Source organism: Enhydra lutris, unplaced genomic scaffold (assembly GCF_002288905.1).
Source record: "Enhydra lutris kenyoni isolate GAN:26980312 unplaced genomic scaffold, ASM228890v2 scaffoldscaffold4, whole genome shotgun sequence".
NCBI lineage: Eukaryota > Metazoa > Chordata > Mammalia > Carnivora > Mustelidae > Enhydra > Enhydra lutris.
The window spans coordinates 43,058,727-43,083,186 of NW_019154088.1; the positions used below are offsets into that span (position 1 = coordinate 43,058,727).

The following is a 24,460-nucleotide window of genomic DNA, read 5'->3' on the forward strand; positions in this document are numbered from 1 at the left end:
CATTCACTCTCCATTGCTCAACTATGCTCTAGCTTCCAATGCTACTGCACTACTCAAACTGCTTGCCAAGTGTATGTAGCTAAATCCAATTCTTGTCATATTTGGTTTATTAGCAGCACTAACCATGAAACCTTGGATGGATCACCTAATTTCTAATTTCTACTTTGTAAATGCAGGGGAAAAAGACCATATTAAATAAACTGCAGGTCTGAATTCAGCTTTAAAGTTTTATAATTATAAATTTAACTAAAAAATATTTCTTAAACTATGATATAAGACAGCAGCATTTCTCTGTTAAAGTATTTTCCCCACCTTAATAAAATTGTATAAAGTGTACATGGGATCACTTAATATGCATGTTCAGTGTGAAATGACAACCACAATCAAGTTGAATTACACATCCACCCCCTCACATAGTTACTCTTTTCTTGAGGGGGAGGGTAGCTGTCTTGAAACATTAAATGGGAAAGAAAGGAAGATTAACCTTTTTTTTTGTTGTTCATATGGAAGCTGTGGCCAACTATGGCCACAAAGCACATAGTTGGAAGTCATCTGGATTCTCCCTCCATTCTTTGTATAAATTTCTCTCCATGTGTTTTTGGATATCTTCCATATTAATGATTAGAGGTCACTCTAATCATCAGCTCTTTATTGGAATTTTTACATCTTCAACTGTTTTGTGGCCACGCTAGATATTTTAAAGTCAAACCTAATTACTTACCAATGAAGTTTCTGTAATTCCTTCTCATTCCATTCTTCATCCTGAATTATACCAGGAAAACATTCAAAGGAATGCCTATTTGTCTCATTAGAGCCCACTGCCTCAATAATTCGAGACTTATTCCTAATACCAGCTTTCTGAAGATTTTCTTTAGCAGAACATCTAGCTTTCTTTTGTTTGATATAAAATTCACTTTCACTTTCTTCAGTTTCAGATTCAGAAATCACTGGGATTTTCCTTGTGGTGGTTCTTGCGTTTTTCCTTAGGTGAACCACTGTTTCTTTGGTATTCCTTACTCTGGTTTTCTTAGCAATTTCAGCTTTCTTTCTAATTCGCTTTTCTGTTTCGCTCTCTTCACTAGACAAATCTGATGAAGACTGATGCTCATAAAATGACATAGATGCCTTTTTTATTTTCTTCAATGTTGGTAACAACCTTGTATTTTTCTTAAAATCGGAGGTGATCGTCTTTTCCTTTTTAGGATGAGATACTTTGATTTTCTGGTTGACAGTGAGCAAATCACATTCATTGCAATCTTCCTTGTTTTTATTTTTCTGATCCACACTATACTCAAATGCATTTTTTAAGGTCTTTGTGGGCTTACTGATCAAATGTGCAGTTCCATTTAAGTCTGATTTACTTTCTTTCTGATGATTTGGCACTGCAAAATCTGTTACTGCTTTAATGGTGCCACAGGACAGATTATACTTCATGCATTTTTGTTCTATCACTTTTTTAGACTTAAGTGGTGTCACTAAAATATAAGCTTCCTTCTGATTAAGAGCCATACATTTTCTTTCTTTGTCCGAGAAAAACAGTTGTCTTGAGGTTAGAATGTCAATGGATACATTCGATTCTTCAGTTCTCTCTTTAATTTCATAAGACAAAACCAAACATCAAAATCTCAAATTAGCTACAAAATAAAGCACAGAATTTTTTTTCTAAAATAAAACATATTTTTTCCCATAAACTCCAATGTACACATTACTGTCATTACTAGTCTTCCTGAAGCACCAGTCTGTTCAGATTATTGCCCCTCAATTGTAAACATATTTTTTATACCAACCAGTCTGTGACTTCCTACAGTCTACTTAGTGTACACATAAACTCCTCTGTCTGGCCTTGAATGTAGTTCTGATCTCTCACTGTACTCAAATCTGAACTATATTCTTTGTCTACTGGACTACTATTTCTCCCCATTTTCTTGATTTTCAATTTTCACTATCATTCTACTTGGAAAGTTTTCTTTACTCACAAACCAAATCACTACTTGCTTTAATTCCATTCTCTAATCCACCTCATCCACAAACTTTGTCTGATTCCCTCAAGTGAATGAGAAGTTCTCCTTCAAATTTCCAGAATACTTTTAAATAATATGTTTGACAATGTGCCCTGCATTATAAATATACAAACTTGTCTTATCTTTGACTGCAAAAAAATCCTTAATAGTGAGAATTTTATCTTCATTTTTAGATTTAATGTACCATTTTACAAGATGAATGATAAAATAAAGACTGATGAGTAATGTTGGATGCTGGGGAGAAAAGAAGCCACTAAATTATAATTCATGAAGAAGTGGTACTAATTAAAAGTAATCAAAGTTTTTAAAAGTAATCAAAGATTACTAATTAAAAGTAATCAAAGATTTCTCAATGGATCATCTATCTTCCTGACGGAAGTGTTTTCTTTTAATTCCTCACATAAATCTGACTCAAATGTTCAACTGGCAATTTGAAATTTTTGAGCTTTCTAATTTTAAATAAAATACTTTTGTTCTGAATATTTTTATTCATTTTATTAAAATAATCTGAATAAAGATTCATCCTATTCTGGATACTTTAACCTAAGTCACATGATCCTGATAGTCTTTAAACATTTAATAAATGTTCTTCACTTTCACTTCCTTTCACTTATGAAATAAAATAAAGATGCTACTAAGCCGATGGATTTAACTCAACATGAAATCTGAAACTTGCTAATGTATAGAGAAAAGACTCTTTAAATTCTGGTATGCAGGATTTCAAAGAAATCATACCGAAAATTGACACACATAGCTAAATGATGGCATTAATTTCATAAAAAGATTCATAGTCTTTAAACATTTCTTTTAAATGTAAACCCAGTAAACTTATATCACCATGAACATTCCAAAAATCATATTTAAAATAATGGATAGCTCTGTTATTTAAAAAAAAATTATGGGTGCCTGGCTGGCTCAGCTGTTAGAGCATGTGACTCTTGATCTCAGGGTTATCAGTTTGAGCCCCATGTTGGGTGAATAGTTTACTTAAAAAAAAAAAAAAAGGTTAAAAAAATAAATAAATAAAAATTATTTAATATCTAGATTAAGGAAGGGAAACCTACAAGTAAATATGGTATGTAAGGTAATAGATTATTTTATTATGCGAATTATGTTACATAGAAAAACAATACTTTATTGTACATCTAAAACTAGTAACATTGTATGTTAATTATGGTTCAGTTAAAGAAAAAAACTGGTATTCTAAAAAAACACCAAAAAAAGCCCCCGACACTTATAACCATTGTAATACTTCATTTACCACTTTAGATTTGGAAATTTTGAGATCACTTTTACTATATATTTAATATAACTTTATTATATATTTAACATAATATTATATAGTATTATTATATTAAAAACATTTCAAATAAGAGTTATCTGCTTATTATAAAATCAATAAAGATATAATACCTTGCTTCTGACTTTTAATTATCGTTTCATCTGCTCTTTCACAATTTTCAAGTTTCTTTGAAGACACGTTTTCATATTCTTTCTTCCCATTTAATTCCTTCAAAACAAAAAAATAGCTTTTTATTTTAACAACTACTACCTATAAACAGGACCTCAAGTATTTTCACAGTATGTATCAAGCATGCAAATATCTAGGTACTTTTAGTTCTACAAATTTCATTAATGGAGGCATTCAGAAACTCATTTGCCAGAGCTTGAGTTTTGGAATCACCATGTGGGTATCAACTATCTTAGATATTTCCTATAATGATTTAATACCTGTGATATGTCAAGTGCATATACAAACACACATACACACACACACACACACACACATACTTTATTTAAGCATTACTCTAAGAGCTAAACTTTGTTTTATTGACTTCACTTTTCCAATGAGGCACAGAGAAAATAAGTATCAAGACATTGTCAAGGCTGGTATTTAACAGAATTCATGATTTCTGATTTGGTTCTGAACATTTTTAGTAGCATCACACCACCACTCTACATATCACAGTGTACAGTAAAAGCTTACCTCATTAGATAAGCCATTTCCTCCTCCATTTTGAAAAGTATTATTTACTTGGTCATCTGGGAGCCTTAATGGTGGTTTATTTTGGCAATTACCATGGCACACGTTTAATTCTGTGGCTCCTGGCAACCTACGGCGCTTACTATTTTTCACTTCTATGTGTACAAAGATGGAGATATTAACAAATTATTAAACAGAAGATAAACTGCCTTTCCACATTAAAGAATTCACTTTCAAGATATGTTATCTAGAAAGAGTAGTAAATTAATGTTCATACTTTTTTTCCAGCAGGAGAGAGGGCAGGATATGAGGCAGATTACAGTTTTGGCAAAGAGGTGATGCAACAGTTCTGTCAGCTACCTTATAGCAATGGTCACTCAAAAAAACATGCCATTCCCTCCATGGAAGCAAACTGGTTTTGTCTATTAACAAAAATGCAATTTAATATAAAAATATAGGCATCTGTAATATAGGTCCAAGGTGGGTTGGTAACCTAAATACTTAAGTCTAGGAAAGTGAAAGAAAATCACCTTTCATTGCCATGTTTATTAGTATTCTTGATTCTGATGAACTAAAACATGATATTTAAAGAAGAAAGCAGAGAATAGACTGCACTGTAGTTTTTCAAGTATTAAAAAATAAGAATTTTAGGGCAGTGCAAGTAAAAAACTAAATACACTATAAACAGTGTAGGTAAAAAAAAGAGCAAACATACCCAAATGACAACAATCAATGTCATAAGTAGTGCTGGCTTTTTGGAGGACATCTGTTTGGTTTTCTCTCGCATCATTTTTTGATGATTTTTGTATATCAGGGACAAATCTTCCCGTTTTCTGTTTTTGTCTGGCCTTTCTCTCTTTCTTTTCACAAGCCCTAAAAACAAGTATAGCATTTTTCCTTTAATATTTGTTCTCAAAAAACAAAAACAAAAAAACTGAACATATAAATAAAGTCCCTCAGATAAAGCTCCTCTCCCAGCAAAGATTATCTTTAATCTTACATTATTTAAACCTTTATGACTTCTACCTCTTCCCCCACAAAGAACTGAAAGACAACACCTTAAATCAAAAGAATCATAAAACCTTGTGTTTACTACTCTATGCTCTTTCATTTTCTACTTAAGCTAATATTGTAAGAAAATTACAAGACAATATATTGCTGACAGTTGCCTATTTTTGGAAATAAATTTTACTGAAACACTGCCACATTCATTCATTAAAGTACTGTCTATGGTTGCTCTCCTGTTACAAAGGCAGAGTTGAACAGTTGATAGCAGTATGCCCATAAAAATACTTCCTTATCTGGCTCTTCACAGGACCATCCCTCCACCCCAGCATTATAAATTATACAATGGTACTGTGATTAATTAACTTATATCACTGTACCCCCTGTGAGTTCTTTTAATGGCAAGAATTAATAAAATTTTCTTTGCTTTTCCTGTGCCAACACAGCGTCTGCTAAGCAACTGACAATAACTATTGATGGAATGAATGAAAAAGGACCAAGAACTTAACACCCATGTTTAACAGCAACATCCCTCTTAAATGGTGTTTGAATGAGGATGCTCCCTGAAATGTCAAAGGTGTTATTTTCCTCTTAGATTTATTCCATATGACAGAAATTCTAGTAAAATATTACTGCTTTCTAAAAATCCAGGATTAGAGAGAACTTCAAAACTAGCATTCCCTGCCCCCCCGAAAAACAAGTTAAAACCAATTTAATTGATTAAACAGATATATTTGTAAAAGCCCCCCAAATTTTATACCTAAAAATGGGTGCATTTTATCAAATACAAATTATATCTTAATAAAGTTACTTTTTTAAAAATTAAGAAGTACTTTACCTTAATTGTTCTAGAAAATTATCAATATGCTCTTTCCATTTTTCTGGAAAGCCAAACATAAACTTCCTTATGAGGTAATTTGGATATCCTATTTAACAATAAACAAACAAAAATTATCTAAAAGCTGAGAATTTTAAAGACATGTCATTGGTTCATTAGATCATTGAAAAAACACACACTTATTGCTCACTTTGTGCCAGGCACTGCTACAGACATTAAGGATTCAGCAGCTAACAAAACAAAAATTCCTGCCTTCATGGAACTTGACTTTTATTGTGAAAGAGTAAGCAAACCAATAAATAAACATCTTGTTTGTGAGATGGTCACCAATGCTATGGAGAAAAATTAAGCAGTCAGTCAGTGAAAGGATACTAGTATACGTATGCTGGGGGAGGAAGAAGGGTGCAGCATTTTTAAATGAGGTTCTCACTGAAACAGCATCATTTGAGTAAAGCTTTGAAGGACATGAGGGAGTGAGCCATGTGGCAATACGGGATTAAAACACTGGAAGCAAAGGGAACGAAATAAAAGGCTGTGAGGTAAGTGTGTGCCTGGCCTGATGTTAAAAATTAGTATGGTTGGAGAGAAGTGAAAAGAAGCTAGTACTAGGAGACTACTCAGAAGGGAATAGAGGCAGTAGAGGAACATGGAAGATGATAAGGCTTTGGGGTCATTTTATGGGCCTACTCTTTTACTTTGGGTAAGATGGGAAGCTATAGAAAAATCTTGAGCAAGGGAGCCACAGGATTTAACTTGCTTTAACAGGACAATATTAGCTGCTATTTTGAGAAGTCTCTGGAAATACAAGTGAAGAAACAATGAGACCAATTAGGATTCTGTAATGATTCAGACAAAAGATAACGGAGGTCTGGACCACAGAGGTCAGCAGAGGCCTGGCTTCTCAATAAATTATGGAGATAATGCCAATAGGATGTACTGACCCACTAAATGTGGGTGTGAGAGAGACAAGATTCAAAATGCCTTCAAGCATTCTGGCTAGCCACTGGAAATAAGGAAAGAGGGGGAAGACTATTAACATTACCTAAGCAGATTATAGGGAGAAGACCAGGTTTTAGACATACCAAGTTTGAGATGCCTGCAGACATCCTAGTGGAGATGTCAAATGAGCAGATGGAAAATGAGTTGAGTGGCTTGGGGAGTTTTTTTGGTAAGAGATATAAATTCAGCATTTGCTCACCATATAGATGAGATTTATTTATTTTTTTTTTAAAGATTTTATTTATTTATTTGACAGAGAGAGAGATCACAAGTAGACAGAGAGGCAGGCAGAGAGAGAGAGAGAGGAGGAAGCAGGCTTCTTGCTGAGCAGAGAGCCCGATGCGGGACTCGATCCCAGGACCCTGAGATCATGACCTGAGCCGAAGGCAGCGGCTTAACCCACTGAGCCACCCAGGCGCCCCATATAGATGAGATTTAAAGCCTCAAAGAAATAAGCACATCATTGAATGTATATACAAAGAGCTACAGTCTACCCCATATTTATAGGCAAAGAAGAAACAGCAAAATAAGCAAATAAACTAAGAAGGAACAGGGAGAAAGGCAGCATGAAAATCTGAATACAGTGTTCCAGAACGCAAAAAAAGAAGTATTTCAAGGAGGTTAAGTATGAATAACTGTGATAAGCATATACTTGATTTAGCAATGTAGGGGCCATTGGTAACTCCGATAAGGGCTATTTGGTAAAGAATTGTGATTTAAGGCATGATTAAAGAATTTTTTTTTTAAATAGGAAAGAATTCAAGGAATTAAAATCTTCTGAGCTGTTTTTATTGTAAGCAGTAGCTGACATAAGTGGGGTTAAAAGGGTTTTTGTTTTTGACAGGATAAGGGAGAATTACTGGAGTGATATCCCTGAGTAAAAGAGGGAAAATGGAAAGTATGGTACAAATGGAGGTTGACACAGACAGGAACAGTTCATTCATAAACAAAAGCAGATATATATGCAAGCAGGTCAATAGATGTGATGGTAAACTTCTCTTCTGATTGTTTCTATTGCTCATGTGCTCCCCTCCCTCCCCCAGCACCTCTACTGTGAGAGGAAAAAAGAAGGTATTGAAAATTTGTAAAAATATGCAATAGTCATCAAGGAGGATGGGAGAGTGAATGCAATAGGGAAATGTGGTAGAATACCAAGAGACCACAACTTGTTGCTGGTAATCACAAACTTTAAGATACTCAGGTATCTTTTTCTTCAGCCACATTACTGTGTACAAGGCATAGACAGAAAATTAGATAACAGGACTGGGGTTGTGCTGGGCAGGTTCAACAAACTAGGAAGCTAAATTATAGCTTTATAAAGCAGTTCCTCACACAACAACATTTCACTTGACTTTTTAAAAATCACTGAACTGGGGCGCCTGGGTGGCTCAGTGGTTAAAGCCTCTGCCTTCGGCTCAGGTCATGATCTCAGGGTACCGGGATTGAGTCCCGCATCGGGCGCTCTGCTCAGCAGGGAGCCTGCCTCCTCCTGTCTCTCTCTGCCTGCCTCTCTGCCTACTTGTGATCCGTCTGTCAAATAAATTTAAAAAAAAAATCTTAAAAAAAAAAATCACTGAACTTATTTAAACTGTTATTAAGGGTGATTAAATCAGAGAAAAATAGTCAACACATATAATAAATAGTTTTACATAATGTGGCCAACTGTTTTAATTTTTTGTTTTGATTGATCCATAATTTTAAAACACCTAAGAACAAAAAAAAAATAGGTATCACTGTTAGAAATATGGTTAATTGATTCATTTAAAGAAATTTATAATGATAGTCATTACCTGCTTCCTTCATGGAAATCCGATCTATCATCCCTTTTAATATGTAAATATTGCCTGATAAAGTCCTAAGTTTGTTGTGCTTAATCCGTTCTATAATGACATTACTGTGCCAATATATGTTAGTGATGTCTCTAGGAGAAAATTAAAGGCCAAAATATTCACATTTTACCAGCAATCACAATTTACATATGTAACTATACAAACTTATAATAATAAAAAGTAATAAATTTGCACTCTACAAACATTTAGCAATATTATCCATTTAATTATAAACATCTGAGGGCCAAACATTGCAGCAGAATTCAACTGCCTGGCTAATGTGATCCTCAGAGTATGTAACAAGAAACTGTACTGTGTCCAAACCAAACCACTAATATAAAATTTATCATTAGCAAGGAAGCAGGGGCCTTCTCTAAATGGTGCTGACAATGCTTGCAACTTCATCTTAACTGATGCCAAGTTTCTGAAGAATGTTTTCCTGTCCCTCTCGTCAGGGCTTATACTGTGTTAGCTTTCATGCAGTTACATAGTTTGGATTCCCCTAATCCTGTGAGTACTTTTTGTCTTTTTACCCTCACTACCCATCCAAGTATTTTTACTTTCCTTTTTGAAAATACCAAAAAAAGGAAAAAAAAAACAAACTGCAAGATCAAATCACTAGCCCATATATCTACCCTTCGTATTTCCTTAAATGAAGCTAGGAATATAAAACAGAAAGAAAATATAAAGATGTATTAGATAAATGTTGAACATTCCCAATTCATCAGGTAACTAGTAATAAACACACTAATTTTTTTTTCAAAGACTTTATTTATTTATTTGACAGAGATCACAAGCAGGCAGAGAGGCAGGCAGAGAGAGAGAGGAGGAAGCAGGCTTCCCGCTGAGCAGAGAGCCCCATGCGGGGCTCGATCCCAGAGCCCTGAGATCATGACCTGAGCTGAAGGCAGAGGCTTTAACCCACTGAGCCACCCAGGCACCCAACACACTAATTTTAAGGGTAATATGATAGTTAAGTTCCTTTCATTTGGTCAAATGGGACTAACCTCAGACATATTTTAATACAGTGATCCTGTGCTTTTTTGTTTCATTTTACTTAACATTTAAATAGCACTCCAAAAGCACTGTTCTCAAGTCTCACAAATATTAACTATTTTAATATTCAAAATAACCCAAAGAATAGGTAATATTATTATTATCATTGTGCAGATGAAGAAACTGAGACTGATAAAGGATAATAAGGTGCCCATGTCATATAGCTGGTAAGGCAGCAGGAGTGCAATTCCAACACAGACCACCTCTTTGACATTAAGGACATCGGCCCAAGACAAGCAGAAATAGAATGGGCAAGACAGATTTTAAATAAGTAACTTACAAACTTCTAGGTGAGTACCCTGAACAGTGAGTGATATTTTATTTTATGACAACCTTTTATTACAATTTTTTTTAACCACTAAGAAACTGGTTTTGAAAAAGAGAAAATGGTGCTAATAGAGTAGCAAAATTAGGCAAAGTCCACTCACCTGATGACGCTTTTGCTTTAGGGAGAACCAGAGAGTGCCAATGATTATTTAATATGTAGTTGTATGGCAAAGTGTTAAATAATTCTGATTCCTTTTCTGGATCAGTAATTTAGATCTGGTTGTCCCAATTTAGATGTGAGAATCTGGACTGAAATGCACATAGTAAATATTAACTACCCATATAAAATTAAGCAGAGAACACCAGTCCACTTAATAGAAGCTCTTTAAAATATAAAGCAACATGAGGGGCACCTGGGTGGCTCAGTGGGTTAAAACCGCTGCTTTCGGCTCAGCTCATTATCTCAGAGTCCTGGGATCCAGCCCCACAACAGGCTCTCTGCTCAGCGGGGAGCCTGCTTCCTCCTCTCTCTGCCTGCCTCTCTGCCTACCTGTGATCCCTGTCTGTCAAATAAGTAAATAAAATCTTAAAAAAAAAAAAAGGCATTGTGTATACAAATTTGAGTTGTTACTATTCTAAAAGGAACTTAACAGGCAAAAACAAGAAATCTGGTTATAATCAACATGGCCAGCTTCTGCACAGTCCTTTTACTTTTCTGGCTTCAGTTTGTAACCTTGTTACAAAGTCTTTGTTTTGTAGGAAGATGCATCTCTTTCCAGCTCTTATATACTTATAAATTTTATTAAAATACTGAAATGTTATACTTACGTCAATTTTCCTTCTACACATATAGCGGTATTATTATTTATGATTTTAATCATCCATTCTTGTAGCTGGACCACCTATCAGCATAAAATGAAGTATATATTTCCTCTGTTACTTGTAGCAAAAACATTACAAAATCAATTTACATCATATAAAAAGAAAAAACTCATATACTTAGTGCTCATCTATGTAAGAACCACATTCTATTTTAAATAGTAACAAGGTAAAGACTCTCATATACAATGAAAACAGAAAAGAGGAAGATTGGAAGTTGTACTGCATAATTTTTTGTCCAATCCAGAATCAGTTCTACGTCAAATATTCTTATATCAAATATCTCAACCACTGGAGAAAAAAAAAAAAATCACCTAAAATTCTAAGGTATCCAATAAAGACAAAAGACCTGACTTATATAAGAGTCAGCTATGTAGTATATACTCCACCATCATTCTTATCCTAAAAAAATATAGCATTTTTTTTCTGCAAATTTGGTTTTGAATTGTATTTAATTTTCTTTAAACTACAAAGGTGATTACTAATAATCTATATTTCACAGCAGTCTAATCCAGAGCAAATATCTAAACAGCTCAGAGAATTATTTTAGGACAAAATCCTACTGTAGAGGAAAATTTCTGTGATGTGTGTGTTGAGAAATTGCTTCTACCATGTAACAACACTAAACTATTTCTGATGAGAAATTCAGCAAAAGTCATAACTAATTTGAGTAGCCATTTAGTTTACATACAAAAAATTATAAATTTATGAAGACAAGTTCTTCAGTGGTAGTTTTATGGTGAGCCAGAAAAAGATGCTAAAATGGAAGGTCCTTCTATTTATTGCACTTTTCCTCAGTTATGTTTATCTTTATTTTATTTTTTCCTCAATTACAAATAGGCAATGAAATTCCTTTTTCATTTTTAATACTTGGACATTTGGAACTATCTAAGATCAAGGACAGTCAGATGGAGATGATGTTAAAAATAAAAAATAAGGGACATCTGGGTGGCTCAGTCATTAAATGTCTGCCTTCAGCTCTGGTCATGATCCCAGGGTCTTGGGATGGAACCTGGCATCGGGGTTCCTGCTCCACGGGAAGCCTGCTTCTTCCTCTCCCACTCCCCCTGCTTGTGTTCCCTCTCTCGTTGTATCTCGCTGTCAAATAAATGAAATCTTATAAAAATATTTAAAAAAAAATAATACTAGGCAATGTTCCAAGTATTTTAGATTCAATGACTCATGTTATCCTCATAACAAGAGGAGGCAGGTAATATTTTCCTCATTTTATAAAGTAACTGTAAAGTCAAGTTAAATAACTTGCCCATGTCACACATAGCTAGTTAGGGGCACAGATTGGTTACAAATCTGGGAATTCTGGCTCCAGAATCTTGTACCATCCTGCTTACATAAAATATCAAAATGAGGGGCGCCTGGGTGGCTCAGTGGGTTAAAGCCTCTGCCTTCGGCTCGGGTCATGATCCCAGAGTCCTGGGATCGAGCCCAGCATCGGGCTCTCTGCTCAGCGGGGAGCCTGCTTCCTCCTCTCTCTGCCTGTCTCTCTACCTACTTGTGATCTCTATCTGTCAAATGAATAAATAAAAAAATCTTTAAAAAAAAAATCAAAATGTGCATTCATATTCATTCAGCATATTCTTGACCTGTACTATATGCCAGGCACTATTAGGCAGTGGGATTCAGCAAGAAACAAAATGGCTGCCCTATTACAGCAAACACTGGTGTGTGTGTGTGTATGCTACTGTGCGCTCACAGGGGCTGAGGGGTGGATATGTAGAAGCAAGTGGAGTGGTGGTGGTTATATCCAAACAAATGGACAAATAATGTCTGGCAGTGATAATTATCAAAAATAAGTACAAGACATGCTTACTTATATATGATAGGGAAGGTCTTGGAACAGAAAACTGAGTAAAGTAAGGGATAGGACATATGGGTTACCTGGGAATACATTCTTCCAGGCAAAGGGAACAAGTACAAAGTCCCCAAGTAGATAGCATAGAGGGCACAGCAGCTTGAATAAGCAAGAAAGCAACAGAGGGGAGTGAGAGATGAGATTAGGCATGTCAAGGATTATGAATTATGTAGAGTCCTGTAAAAGACGGTAAAGGCTTAGGGTTTTCTCTTAAGATAAAAAGATAAAAAGTTACTGGAGGATTCTGAGCAGAGTGGAGACATGATTTAATATTTTAAGGAGTTACTGGGTAGAAAATGAACTGTATAAAGATTCTGCCAGGGCACTTGGGAGACTAGGTTAGCTAAATGTCAGACTCTTGATTTTGGCTCAGGTCATAATCTCAGGGTCATGGGATCGAGCCTTGTGTGGGACTACGTGCTTAGCGAGGAGTCCGCTTAAAGAGTCTCTCTCTCCCTTTCTCCCTTCCCCTGCTTGTGCACATGCTCTCTTTTCCTCTAGGGTAAACAAAAAATCTTAAAAAAAGAAAGAAAGAAAGAAAGAAAGAAAGAAAGAAAGAAAGAAAGAAAGAAAGAAAGAAAAAGAAAAAAAGAAAAAATGGTGATTCTGGCTGTCTGTAAAACAGAATGGAGAGAGAGAACAACAGCGGGGAGCAAGGAGACCATTAAGCTATTATAGTAATCCAAGAATTTATGGTACCCTGGACTAAGGTAGTGATTGAGTAGTGAGAAGTGGCCAGATTCAGGACAGAAGAGCCAACAGGATTTCCTCACAGTCTGGAGTGGAGTATGACAGAAAAACAAGAGTCTCAAACAAATCTGAAATTTTACCCTAAGTTAAATTTGGGGGAATGGTATTACTATGTACCAGTATGGGACACAGCTGAGAGAAGTTTTGGGGGAAGAAATCATTTTAGACATATTAAATCTGAGATGCCTATTAAATATCAATGAAGAAGTCCTATAGACAATTGAATATGTGACTGTGGGGTTTAGGAGAATGTTCTGGACTGGAGATATATATTTAGTAACTATCAGTAAAGAAATGGAATGTAAAGCTACAGCACTGGATAATCCAGTCTTTAGAGTGTGTGCAGGCACTAGAGAATCAGTTTCAAGGACTGATTCTGGGGAATTCCAGTATTATAGATTGTGACAAGAGGAAGGAGCAAACCGGAATGAGAAAAATGGCCAGTGAGACAGTAGAAAATCAAGATTGAGGTATCATCAAATTCAATAGAAAAAACAATACAATGTTTTAAGAAGGATGTTTTGATTCACTGTGTTAAACCCTTGTCCACAACAGAATAATAAGAAATAATAATTACTGGTTTGGTAACATAGAGATCACTGGTGAACCTAAAAAGGGCAATCTTCACAGAGCGATTTATGAATGCCCAAAGTAGAATATATTTCAGAAAGAGTAAGAACAAAAACTGTGAATATATATACCTCTATCAAGGTGTTTTACAGTAAATGGAAACAAAAAGATGGGGTTACAGTTGGAATGGGATAGAGAGTAACAGGAAGGTGGACTTTTTCTTTGCATTTTTTTTTTTAATGCAGGCCATGTTTCAGCATTTATATGCTAATGGAAATTTTCCAGAAGACAGAAAACAACTGAGGGGATAATTAGAGGGACAAAGTTCTATAGGTGGTAAGAGGAAGTGAATTGGCCTTGAAAAGGGAGCACAAACTGTTCATCCATTATAAGAGAAGGGGAAGCAGAATACGTGGATAGAACAGCCAGGAGATTGGTGGATTTGGTAATGGGAACATGAGGTTCAATAATTTGGGAATGGGGAAGGGAGAGGAGATTTGGAGGGTTTTTTTTTTTTTTTAATTTTATTTATTTTATTTGACAGACGGAGATCACAAGTAGGCAGAGAGATAGGCAGAGAGAGAGGAGGAAGCAGGCTCCCTGCTGAGCAGAGAGCCCGATGCGGGGCTCGATCCTGGGACCCCAGGATCATGACCTGAGCCGAAGGCAGAGGCTTCAACCCACTGAGCCACCCAGGAGCCCCGGATTTGGAGGTTTTAAGGGAGAAAAAGCAGGGAATACTATTCTAGGAAAGTTAGAGTATGAGGCGGATTAACAAGTGAAGTGTAGCAGGACTGATGTTTATACTGAGAGCCCCCTTAAGGTTTGCTGTCAAATTTAAAATGAGACCAGTATGGTTGTGCATTTCATTTCAGCCATATTTTTTTAAAGATTTATTTATTTTTAGAGAAAGAGGAGAGGGAGAGACAGAGGGGGAGAGTCTTAAACAGACTCCCCACTGAGCTCAGGGCCCCACCTAGGGCTCAATCTCACAACTCTGAGATTACACTGGAGACAAAACCAAAAGATGGATGCTCAGCCAACTGAGCCACCCAGGTGCCCCCACCTGATATTTCTTAGGTATATGAGTGAAATTTAACTAGGATCCCAACTTTGTCAAAAGAGAACAGAGGAAGGGGCACCTGGGTGGCTCAGTTGATTAAGCGACTGCCTTCAACTCAGGTCATGATCCCTAAGTCCCAGGATCAGTCTTGCATCAGGCTCCCACCTCAGCAGGAAGTCTGCTTCTCCTTCTCATCCTCTCCTCTCTCATGCTTTCTCTCATTCTAATAAATAAATAAATAAATAAATAAAATCTAAAAAAAAAAAAAAAAAAGAGAGAGAATGAGAATGGAAAGAAAAGCAATAAAGTCCTGACAGTTAAATCAAAGTGATGGCTAAAATGATGGGATCATGGAATCTGTAAGGTAAAGAGCAAGATGAGGAAAGAAGAGCACTTATGGTCTAAAGGATTACCTTAGTAAGGTGGAGTATTCATGGTGAGGGAGAGGGAAGAGTGCTAGGGGTAGAATGATCTGGAATGGCAGGAGTCTGTGTGAGCAGGATGCTTGAAAGTGAGAATCTGGAGCATGTACTGGCAAAGACAAGGTATGAGTATGACTAGGGTAGACGGTAATGGTTAAGGGAAAGGTCATTTAAGATCAAGAATTTAAGAAGGCTGGATGGATCATCTCTATGGATGTCAGTGTCACCAGAGTTGATGACAGAAGTAGTAGCAGAAGAAAAAGTAACAGGCATTAAACACTTTAATAGTAATGCAAGGTTATGACTAGCAAGTTGTATTATATAGGACTACAAGGAGTTACAGGGAATGATAAAGTTAAAAGAGCTATAGCACTTGCTTCAAAGAAGGTGGGAGGGGCTGTATTAGAGAAAAGGAAGGAAAATGGCCTGAAATAGTAATGAGGAACAAAAGCGATACATTATATCATCTTTAGGCCAACAATATGAGATATGGGAGAAAAAAGAGCCACTATTTAAGAAAAGAAGCTGTATTTTGGTTAGAGCAAGGTTAAGAAATGTTCACAGAAAATTGAGAATTTAACATTTTGCTGATGATACACCTTTAGTTCAAGAGGGTACAATGCAATGTTTGGAGATGAGAAACAGATTGGGTCAGAACTAGGGCATGTACAGAACTGTATACAGGTAAGAGTCTTGGAAGGCTTGGTCTTCTTGTAGTAAATAAGATAAACAGCACTGTAGCAATGACAGAATTAGTATGTGGGATCTCCCATTACAGTTGTCTTCAAACTTTGTGCTCAACCCACCTCATACATTTTTAAAGCAACATCCAAAAATTTTCATCAAGTCTAAATATTTGCAAATAATGCAATTTCAAAAGAATACACTGAGATATAGAACTATAACTATTACGGAGGCACCTCGGCGGCTCAGTTGGTTGAGCATCGGATTCTTGATTTTGGCTTAGGTCATGATCTTGGGGTCCTGGGATTGAGCCCCACATTGGGCTCCACACTCAGCAAGGAGTCTGCTTGAGGAGTCTTTCCTTTTCTGTCTGCAAAACATCCCCACCCCTCATGCACGCTCTCTAAAATTAAATCCCAAAGGAAAAAAAAAAACAACAACCCAAAACTATAACTATTACATCACACTTCCAACAGGGGGCTTGAATTTGCAATCTCAAGATCAAGAGTTACATGCTTTACTGTGCCAGCCAAGTACCCCTCAAATTTAACCCAATGAGCCACCCAGGCACCCCAAGGTGCCCCTCAAATTTAGATGGAATTTAAATACCACTATCACCCTTTAAAAAATTTATGGACAAACCTTTAACAATTGGAAAATTTAAGTTGTATCTTTTTCCTTGAACTTATATTCCATTCCACTTCTTTCAGAGAATTATCCTAATGCAACATAGTGTGATAGCCTGAAGTGTTTTATTGATTACTCTGTATTACTTTAAAATGGGAAAAATTCTCAAGTCTTCAGAAGCTATACCCCCTTCTATTTTAATTGCAGTTAATAGTGCCCCAAGAATCAGGGGGAAAAAAGAAAATAAGAATAGCAAGGAAGTCAGTGTTCATTCCCAAAGGGAGTAATAAATCGTTGAAGATTATACAACTAGTAACAGAGCAAGGTTAAAACACTTGGTTTCTCTTACTTTCAATCCACTGCTCTTTTCACTAGGCACAATGCCTTGACACTAAATAATAAAACAAACAAACAAAAAAATTAACCTATTCTTAATGAGAGCTTGAGCTCAGCTTTTAAAGAATGAGGGTAAAAACATAAATGTAAATCTGTCTTAAGTTGTCCTACCTTATTCTTTTTAACTTCATTTGTAAGAGTTTGAAGTGTACTTGGAGGAGAATGATTTGAAGCATTTCTTTTTGATTTCCGAGGTATTGTTATATGAAATCTTGGAGTTGCAAGCACAATTTTACATGTATCATTCATGGAACCCAGGACATCAGTCTCTCTGGGTATTGTGTTCTCATTTCCTTCCTTAATTTCCTGTTGTGAAGTCCTTTCTGTCAGTATCTTACCATCAGAAACCACTGACCGGCCATCATTTTTAACAGGAACACAGTCAGTATTTAGAGTCTCAAGAGTAGAATTTTGGGATTTTTCAATGACAGAATCAACGCCTTCTAAAACAAAGGTGTCTTTTTTAGACTTAGTGGTTACAAATGTATTCTCCTTTGAGTGAAGAATTTGTTTAGCCAACTGAGCTCTAGGTAATGCTTTGTTTGAGAATCCAGCAGCTGAAACATTTTCATGTTCTTGGTTCAGAAATGGAACCTCTGTAAAAAATACAAGATCAAACAAAATTTAAAGAAGAATCATATGAAATTAAAAGAGAGAAACAGAATAATATCGAACTATTTATATTAAAAAGCGTTCAGGTTAGGAATGTTCCACCCTTTGGCCCAGTCTTTCTCTGAAAGGGATGCCTACACAGGGAGAATAATTATCTAGAACATTCAACAAAACAAAAAACACTTTACCATAAGTTAAATTATGCAGAGATGCTTTCTTTTCCTGCTGACATTGAATCTTTTACTTTTTCAGAAGGAAAGTACTATTTGATGATTCTAGAGGAACTTCTTGCATTGAGGTTGAGTTTTGTTTTTTGTTTTTTTAAAGAAAGGAAATTGAATTTTATTAGTCACTGAGAAGAAAAAAATGTCATTTACTTATGTTCAATAATGATTAGGTCAATATAATATACTTCTGTAACTTATGAGTTACATTTCCCTTTTTATCTTCTCATGCTTTTATCACATTCTCTGTATCTATAGCATGCTGAGAAAGAATTTTTTAAAAACTCTCCATGTTATAAGTTGCCAGCTCTACACGAAAGTTTATTACTGAACTTAAAAGTTTAGTGATCTGGAATAAAATCTGGTGCTGCCAAAAATCAGAGAGGTCTATCTTAAAATTATATATGAAGCGCCATCCAGTCTTAAAAATTCTGATTCCGCTTCTGGTTGCTATAAATTTCTAAAACGTGAAAGAACAGTTGAAAAGGTGTAGCTTGTATGTTAAGAGTTGCCATGTTGTGACTCAAAAGCAGACATAACCATAATTTATACGCCTTTGACATCTCTTTAGTAGAACTTCAAAGACAAAAATCTGGTAGGCTTATCTATTAGACAAGTAGGAACTAAAAGAATTGGTTACATTTTATTCTGCTTTATATCCTAGATAGTTTTACTTCTTGAAGGTAGAAATGAGTTTCTTTCACACAAAAAGGGGAGGTAATAGACTTAAAATTGGAGGAAAAACTGAATTATTTTATATGTTTAATTTCAAATATTCTGACAAAAATTGGTAATGATTATGCTTTAGTAAATATGCAGCTTCAGCTTTAAAAATTTTAATATAAGGATTTTATTATATTGATGTGTATCATAAAAGAAGGGCAAGTTCCTATTTCTTTAACTCATTCTACTAGAAATGGCATGGCAAAGGAGTAAAGGCAAGTGGGTAATTCAATCAGATATAACATGCTATAGAATCTGGTCATTTATTTTAGAGTACAAAGTCCATGCAGATTCTCCAAAAGGTCTCTGAAATTACACACAAAATTTGTGTTTCTATGTATGTGCATTTTCTGGGAAAAGAGTCATCAGATTCTCAAAGCAGTGTTATTTCTTTCTCCCTCTCTAATTCCACTTAACAAATAACACATGCTTTACTGTGCATTATTTGCTTCTCTCCTTTTCTCCCAAACTGTATGAAACATATTTTGTGTACTCCCCTACCTCCATCCTAAACTCCCTTAGAAACTCTGCTTTTTGTATCAAAATAGATCACTGTCTTTGAAATACAACAATATATCCACAGTCTACTGTATAATAAAGAGCATGCACTTTCCAGTAAGTACTTGTATTAATTCTCAGCACATCACTTATTCCCTGTGAGACATAGAGCAGACATAACCTCTTTGTAAGCCCAGTTTCCCAGACTTTTAAATTAGCATCTACCCATAGTGTCTGCTGAAAGGATTATATGAGATAGTGCATGTAAAATATGTTTATCAATTACTGCAACTCATTAAAGTCTCTATTTCAAATGTCCCAAATTCTGATCATTCTATCTTTCCAGATCATTCTCTCAAATCCAATTACTATCTTAATAATACCTAACACTTCTTCACTCTTCACACTTCCTTATCTCCTTTAGGTCCCCTTTTCTTTGTATAACTAACTTAAATTTCATGGTCCCTTTATATACACATCTCAACTCCTTTGTCCTCTTCATCCTATTTGATAAAATTACAATCCTGATAAAATCCAACTCCCTACCTATACCCCAACAGCACCCATGCAGCTAAATAGGGCTAAAGGAAAACTCATAATCACATTGACTGATCTCATTTAAGTTCATGCTCACAAGTCTCAAGTAGGTCGTTAATGTTGCACTAGAAATCAAATTTAGGTCTAGACCACATACCCGTATTATTTAAACCTCCACCTCCTCAAATTTTAATGCCAGTGTCCCATGCTCACTTTCAGCTGATGACTTTACTGCCCACTTCATTTCTTAAGTCCTACAACACTGCCTATCTTCTTGTTTGATTTATGATGTTTATTTTCCCAGCTAAGGCCAAAACTTCCACTTACAGATTCTGTTCCCTCTTAACTACTCAAGTTTATCATACTACCAATTTTAGTTTTTCTTTCCCTACTGGATTATTCCCAAAAGCATACAAAAATGATCTTTCACTATACATTAAAGACAATTCATATACATGTATATTAAAAATATATGTATATATTTTTAAGTAGGCTCCAGGTCCAACATGGGGCTAGAACTCAACAACCCCAAGATTGAGAGCTGTACACTCTACAGATTAAGCCAGCCACCCCAAAACTAAAATATTTTAAAACCGTACCTCCCATATTTCTTTGCTCCCTTCAAAGAGTTGTCTATACTTACCACTGTCAATTTCTCTCCTTCACATTCTCTCTTGAACCCTTTTGAATCATGTTTTTGATCTGATCACGCCACTAAATCCCCTCGTCAAAGCCACCAATGACCTCCATGTTGCTAAATCCAATGGTTAAATCTCAGCCTTCATCTTACTTAACTGATCAGCAGCATTAGATACAGTGAAAGACTCTGGCTTCCAAAGTATCACTTCTGGTTTTTCTTCCTCCTTGACTTCTTGTGTTTTGTTTATTCTTAACTTCTAAATTTTGGGGTGCCTTAGGACTCATCCTTGAATGTTTTCTCTTTCTTCACTTACTCTTTGATCTCATTTAGTCTCTTCAAACATTATTTAGGTGCTAATGATTCCCAAATGTCATTTTTCTCATCTGGACCACTTCCTTAAATTTCAACTAAATTTTTTCAACAACCTAATCACATCTACACTTCAATTTTTAACAGATATATAAAAATTAACGTACAAAAAACTTAATTACTGAGCTCCTCCCCACCTTGTCTATCCCATTTCAGTTAAATCACTCCATCCTTATAGATACTCAAGCAAAAAAACCCAGAACCAAACAACAAAGAACAGCCTTGAAGTGGTTTTACATTTTTATATCTATATAAAAGATAAATAAAAATCTTTATAAGATATAAATCCTTTATATCTTTATACATCTTTTTATATCTTTACATTCTCCACCTTTGTATCTTTTACATTCCACACCCAGTCTATGAGCTCTTCCTTCAAAATATACCCAGAATCCAACCACTTATTATTTTCACTGCTACCACCTAAACCTAAACCAACACCTTATCTCACCTAGATAAACGCACTATTTCAAATTCACAGCCAAGTGATATTTTAAAAATGGAAGTCAGATCTTGTCATTTCTCTGCTCAGAACCGGTCACTGACGCCTTAATTTGCTCATGTAAAACACCAAACATTCGCTATGAGGTTCTATGTTATCTGACTGTAACCATCCTCTCTTCTCCACTTCCGTCCACTCACTCTACGATTTATTAATCTCATAGCTGGTTCCTGAATTTTTGAGGAATCCTTCTATTCCAGGACATTTGTGTTAGCTGTTACTTTGTGTGGATCATCCCTCTCAATTCTTCCAATATTCTGTCTGTATCTATCACCTCCTTCAGTTTTTTGGCTCAAATGCCATCTTCTCATTGAACCACAGCCTGACCACCACATGGAAAATTACAACCCACTGCAACTCTCCCCATCATCCTTACTCTGCCTTTTCTTTTCATAGCACTTTTCTTTTGTACTATAAAAACTACTTATTTTAAATCTGTCTCTCCCACCACCTGAATATGAGCTAGTTACACAAGGGTTGAGATTTTTGTCCATTTTGTTCACTCTTGTTTCCTGAGTACCTAAAACAGTATCAGACACAATAAACACAACACATCATAGCTTTTCAAACAACACATAATAAAACTGACCTTTTGGTGAACTGTTATCTGATTGGGATGATTTGTTTTCCTTTTCTTCACAGACGTAGGTATACTGCAATAGTCTTTTCTCAGCTCCTTTAGGAGTGAAAATTTTCTTTTCACTTTTTGGTGGTTCCAACAAACTCCTGTTTCCTGATGCTTGTTCTTGCTTGTCACGCAGTACTTTTTCTTTCATTCTTTGAAATATTTTTCCTGGTGATTCATAGTTTGTTTTATTTTTTAATCTATCCTTGTTGGGCTTTATAGCACTGATATCAAGAGAGCTGTTAGAGGTGGTAGCCTCTGCTAGCATGGTGGAATGAAATATATTTTTATTATTAAAATTTGTCATTTTTAGGAAATTATTCTTTTTATAGTCATTCAATGTTGAAAAGGGGTTCTGATATTTTGCCAAATCTTTCACAGGAGTAAGTGTGCCTGCAGGAATGCTGTCAAAAAAGATTGCTTGCATGGGCATATTCCTTCTTGGAGAAGAGGTCTCTGAAGACAAATGAATTTCTGGGTGTTTCAAAGGTGTTGCAATCATCTTGATAAACAGTAGAAACAAATTTTCTCTAACAGATAGGTCAGTTAAACACAATGTTCAGGGTAGTAGACCTTCAGCAGGGGCCCAGAGGAACCTGTAGTTTAATGTGAAATCAACCTTTATAATGCTTTACAAAAAAATTTATTTGCTTTCAATAATAATATTATTTTAATTAAAAGGTAAAATTGGTTCATAACAACACTGGATAATCTATAGCTCACAAATCTAAGGTTTTATGTTTTTGTTAAAGACTCATTATTATTTTAGATGAGCAGTTTGGTCTTTAAATTTACTTCTCTAGAAAAAACAGTATTCACCAAATCATCTACTTAGTAACTATAAAAATTGAATTTTGAGTATCTGATTTTTAACATACTTTAACCTCAAGTCCTAGAGGTTTCAATCTAATATTTGCTTCAAAAAGCATTAAATCATATTCACATATGGCACTATATTAGACTCTAAAAGATTAAATTTCACAAACATCACTTTTCCTTTTCAGCACTTAAATTTTAAGGCAGCAGCTATGATGATACAACCTAATGAAAGCTGAAAGATTCATTCTATTTTTAAATAATTCCCAGTTCTGATTTTGTTATGCCGCTGAACATTTTAACTATGAGGTTTTAGTTGAAAAACCCTCAAATTAAAGTAAATTATACTCATTATGATTTAAAAGAAATTAACACTATTTAGAATTTTTAGCGGAAATCATGTATTTGAGCATACATGGTCTTAGACTTGTTTTAGCTTGCTTTTATAAATATATTTTACTTACCACACCTATAATTAAGATTCTAGGTGGTGAGCCATATAGTTGTATTTTGTAATACTTGGTAAATAAATAAAACGTTTCCACCCAAGATGCTTGGAACTTACTAGTTTCAACTTGCTGCATCTCTTTTGCTAAATTTATAACTATTCTAATCAGTCTTTGACATCATATAAACATAAAAAGTGTACCACAGAAAATACAAATGTAGTCAGATCAAAGAAATCAAGTATCTTTAAGTAACTTGTGTGAGAAGTATGCAAGTTAAAAATTCATACACAAATAGTATCTTATCCAATAATTTATAAGACAAAAAAAGGAAATTTTCCTTAATAACAAGAGCTGACAAAGAAGGCTATCTTGGCAATCTAGTCCTGTGACACAAAAACTACTGAATTCTTCCACAGAATGTTAATTCAGTAAATATATACCAATAATGCATAGATTTATGTGTTTGGCAATATGCTAGTGATAGGAATCCTGTGCTGAGAGTTAAAGTACTCATTAGTGGTTCACTTTAAACTCTCAAGATCAAAAATGAATAAACTGGGACTGGGAGGTGGAGATGAGAAAAAAATTAGGGGAATTTTAAGTTAACTGGCATATACACTTGGAGGAGGGGAACAAACAAACAAACAAAACCCCCCCAGCACTGGACATAATAAAGGAAGTGATTCAAGTCAATTACTAGAAATAACATTCAAAGTGACCAAATGAATCAATTTTAAGAAAATGATCAACACAGAAAAGGGCCAAAAGGCGTGAAAGGCAATTAATAAAGCGCACGAAAAGCCACTCAGTGAGTCAAATGACACTTCATTTTACTAATAAACGAAGAGATACAAATTTAAACAGTGGGACTTTTTGCTTATCAGATTGGAAAAGATCAATTTCAAAATATAGGTGTGTATGCTATTGACCAAGAAATTCCACTTCTAAATTTTTTTCTTACAGAAACAACTACATTAAGGATGCAAATATATAAGTGGTAGTAACAGTCAATATTTATTGCATGTTGTCAGATACTACATAACCTTACAGCAATTCTGGAGAGTTTTGAAGATGGGGAAACTAAGGTACAGACAGGTAGTTAAATAACCTGCCCAAGGTCACACTGACCATGATTAAGAGCAGGACCTAAGTCTGAGTTCAAGGCCCAAGTTCCTAAACAAGCACTATACAGTTCACTGAAGTAC

General features: G+C 35.2%; 1 protein-coding gene across 1 annotated transcript in view; it reads right to left on the reverse strand.

Moving 5' to 3' along the window:
• LOC111140632 (MIS18 binding protein 1) overlaps positions 1-24,460 on the reverse strand; it is a 43,225-nt gene that overhangs the window by 17,889 nt on the left and 876 nt on the right. Inside the window, exons 2-10 of the mRNA XM_022492829.1 lie at positions 21,955-22,586; positions 17,372-17,856; positions 10,828-10,901; positions 8,638-8,768; positions 5,849-5,936; positions 4,721-4,878; positions 4,009-4,160; positions 3,435-3,531; positions 722-1,589 (exon numbers count right to left, since the gene is read on the reverse strand). Coding sequence (XP_022348537.1) covers positions 722-1,589; positions 3,435-3,531; positions 4,009-4,160; positions 4,721-4,878; positions 5,849-5,936; positions 8,638-8,768; positions 10,828-10,901; positions 17,372-17,856; positions 21,955-22,492 — 2,591 coding nt within the window. The 5' untranslated portion in view covers positions 22,493-22,586. The remainder of the gene's footprint in view (positions 1-721; positions 1,590-3,434; positions 3,532-4,008; positions 4,161-4,720; positions 4,879-5,848; positions 5,937-8,637; positions 8,769-10,827; positions 10,902-17,371; positions 17,857-21,954; positions 22,587-24,460) is intronic.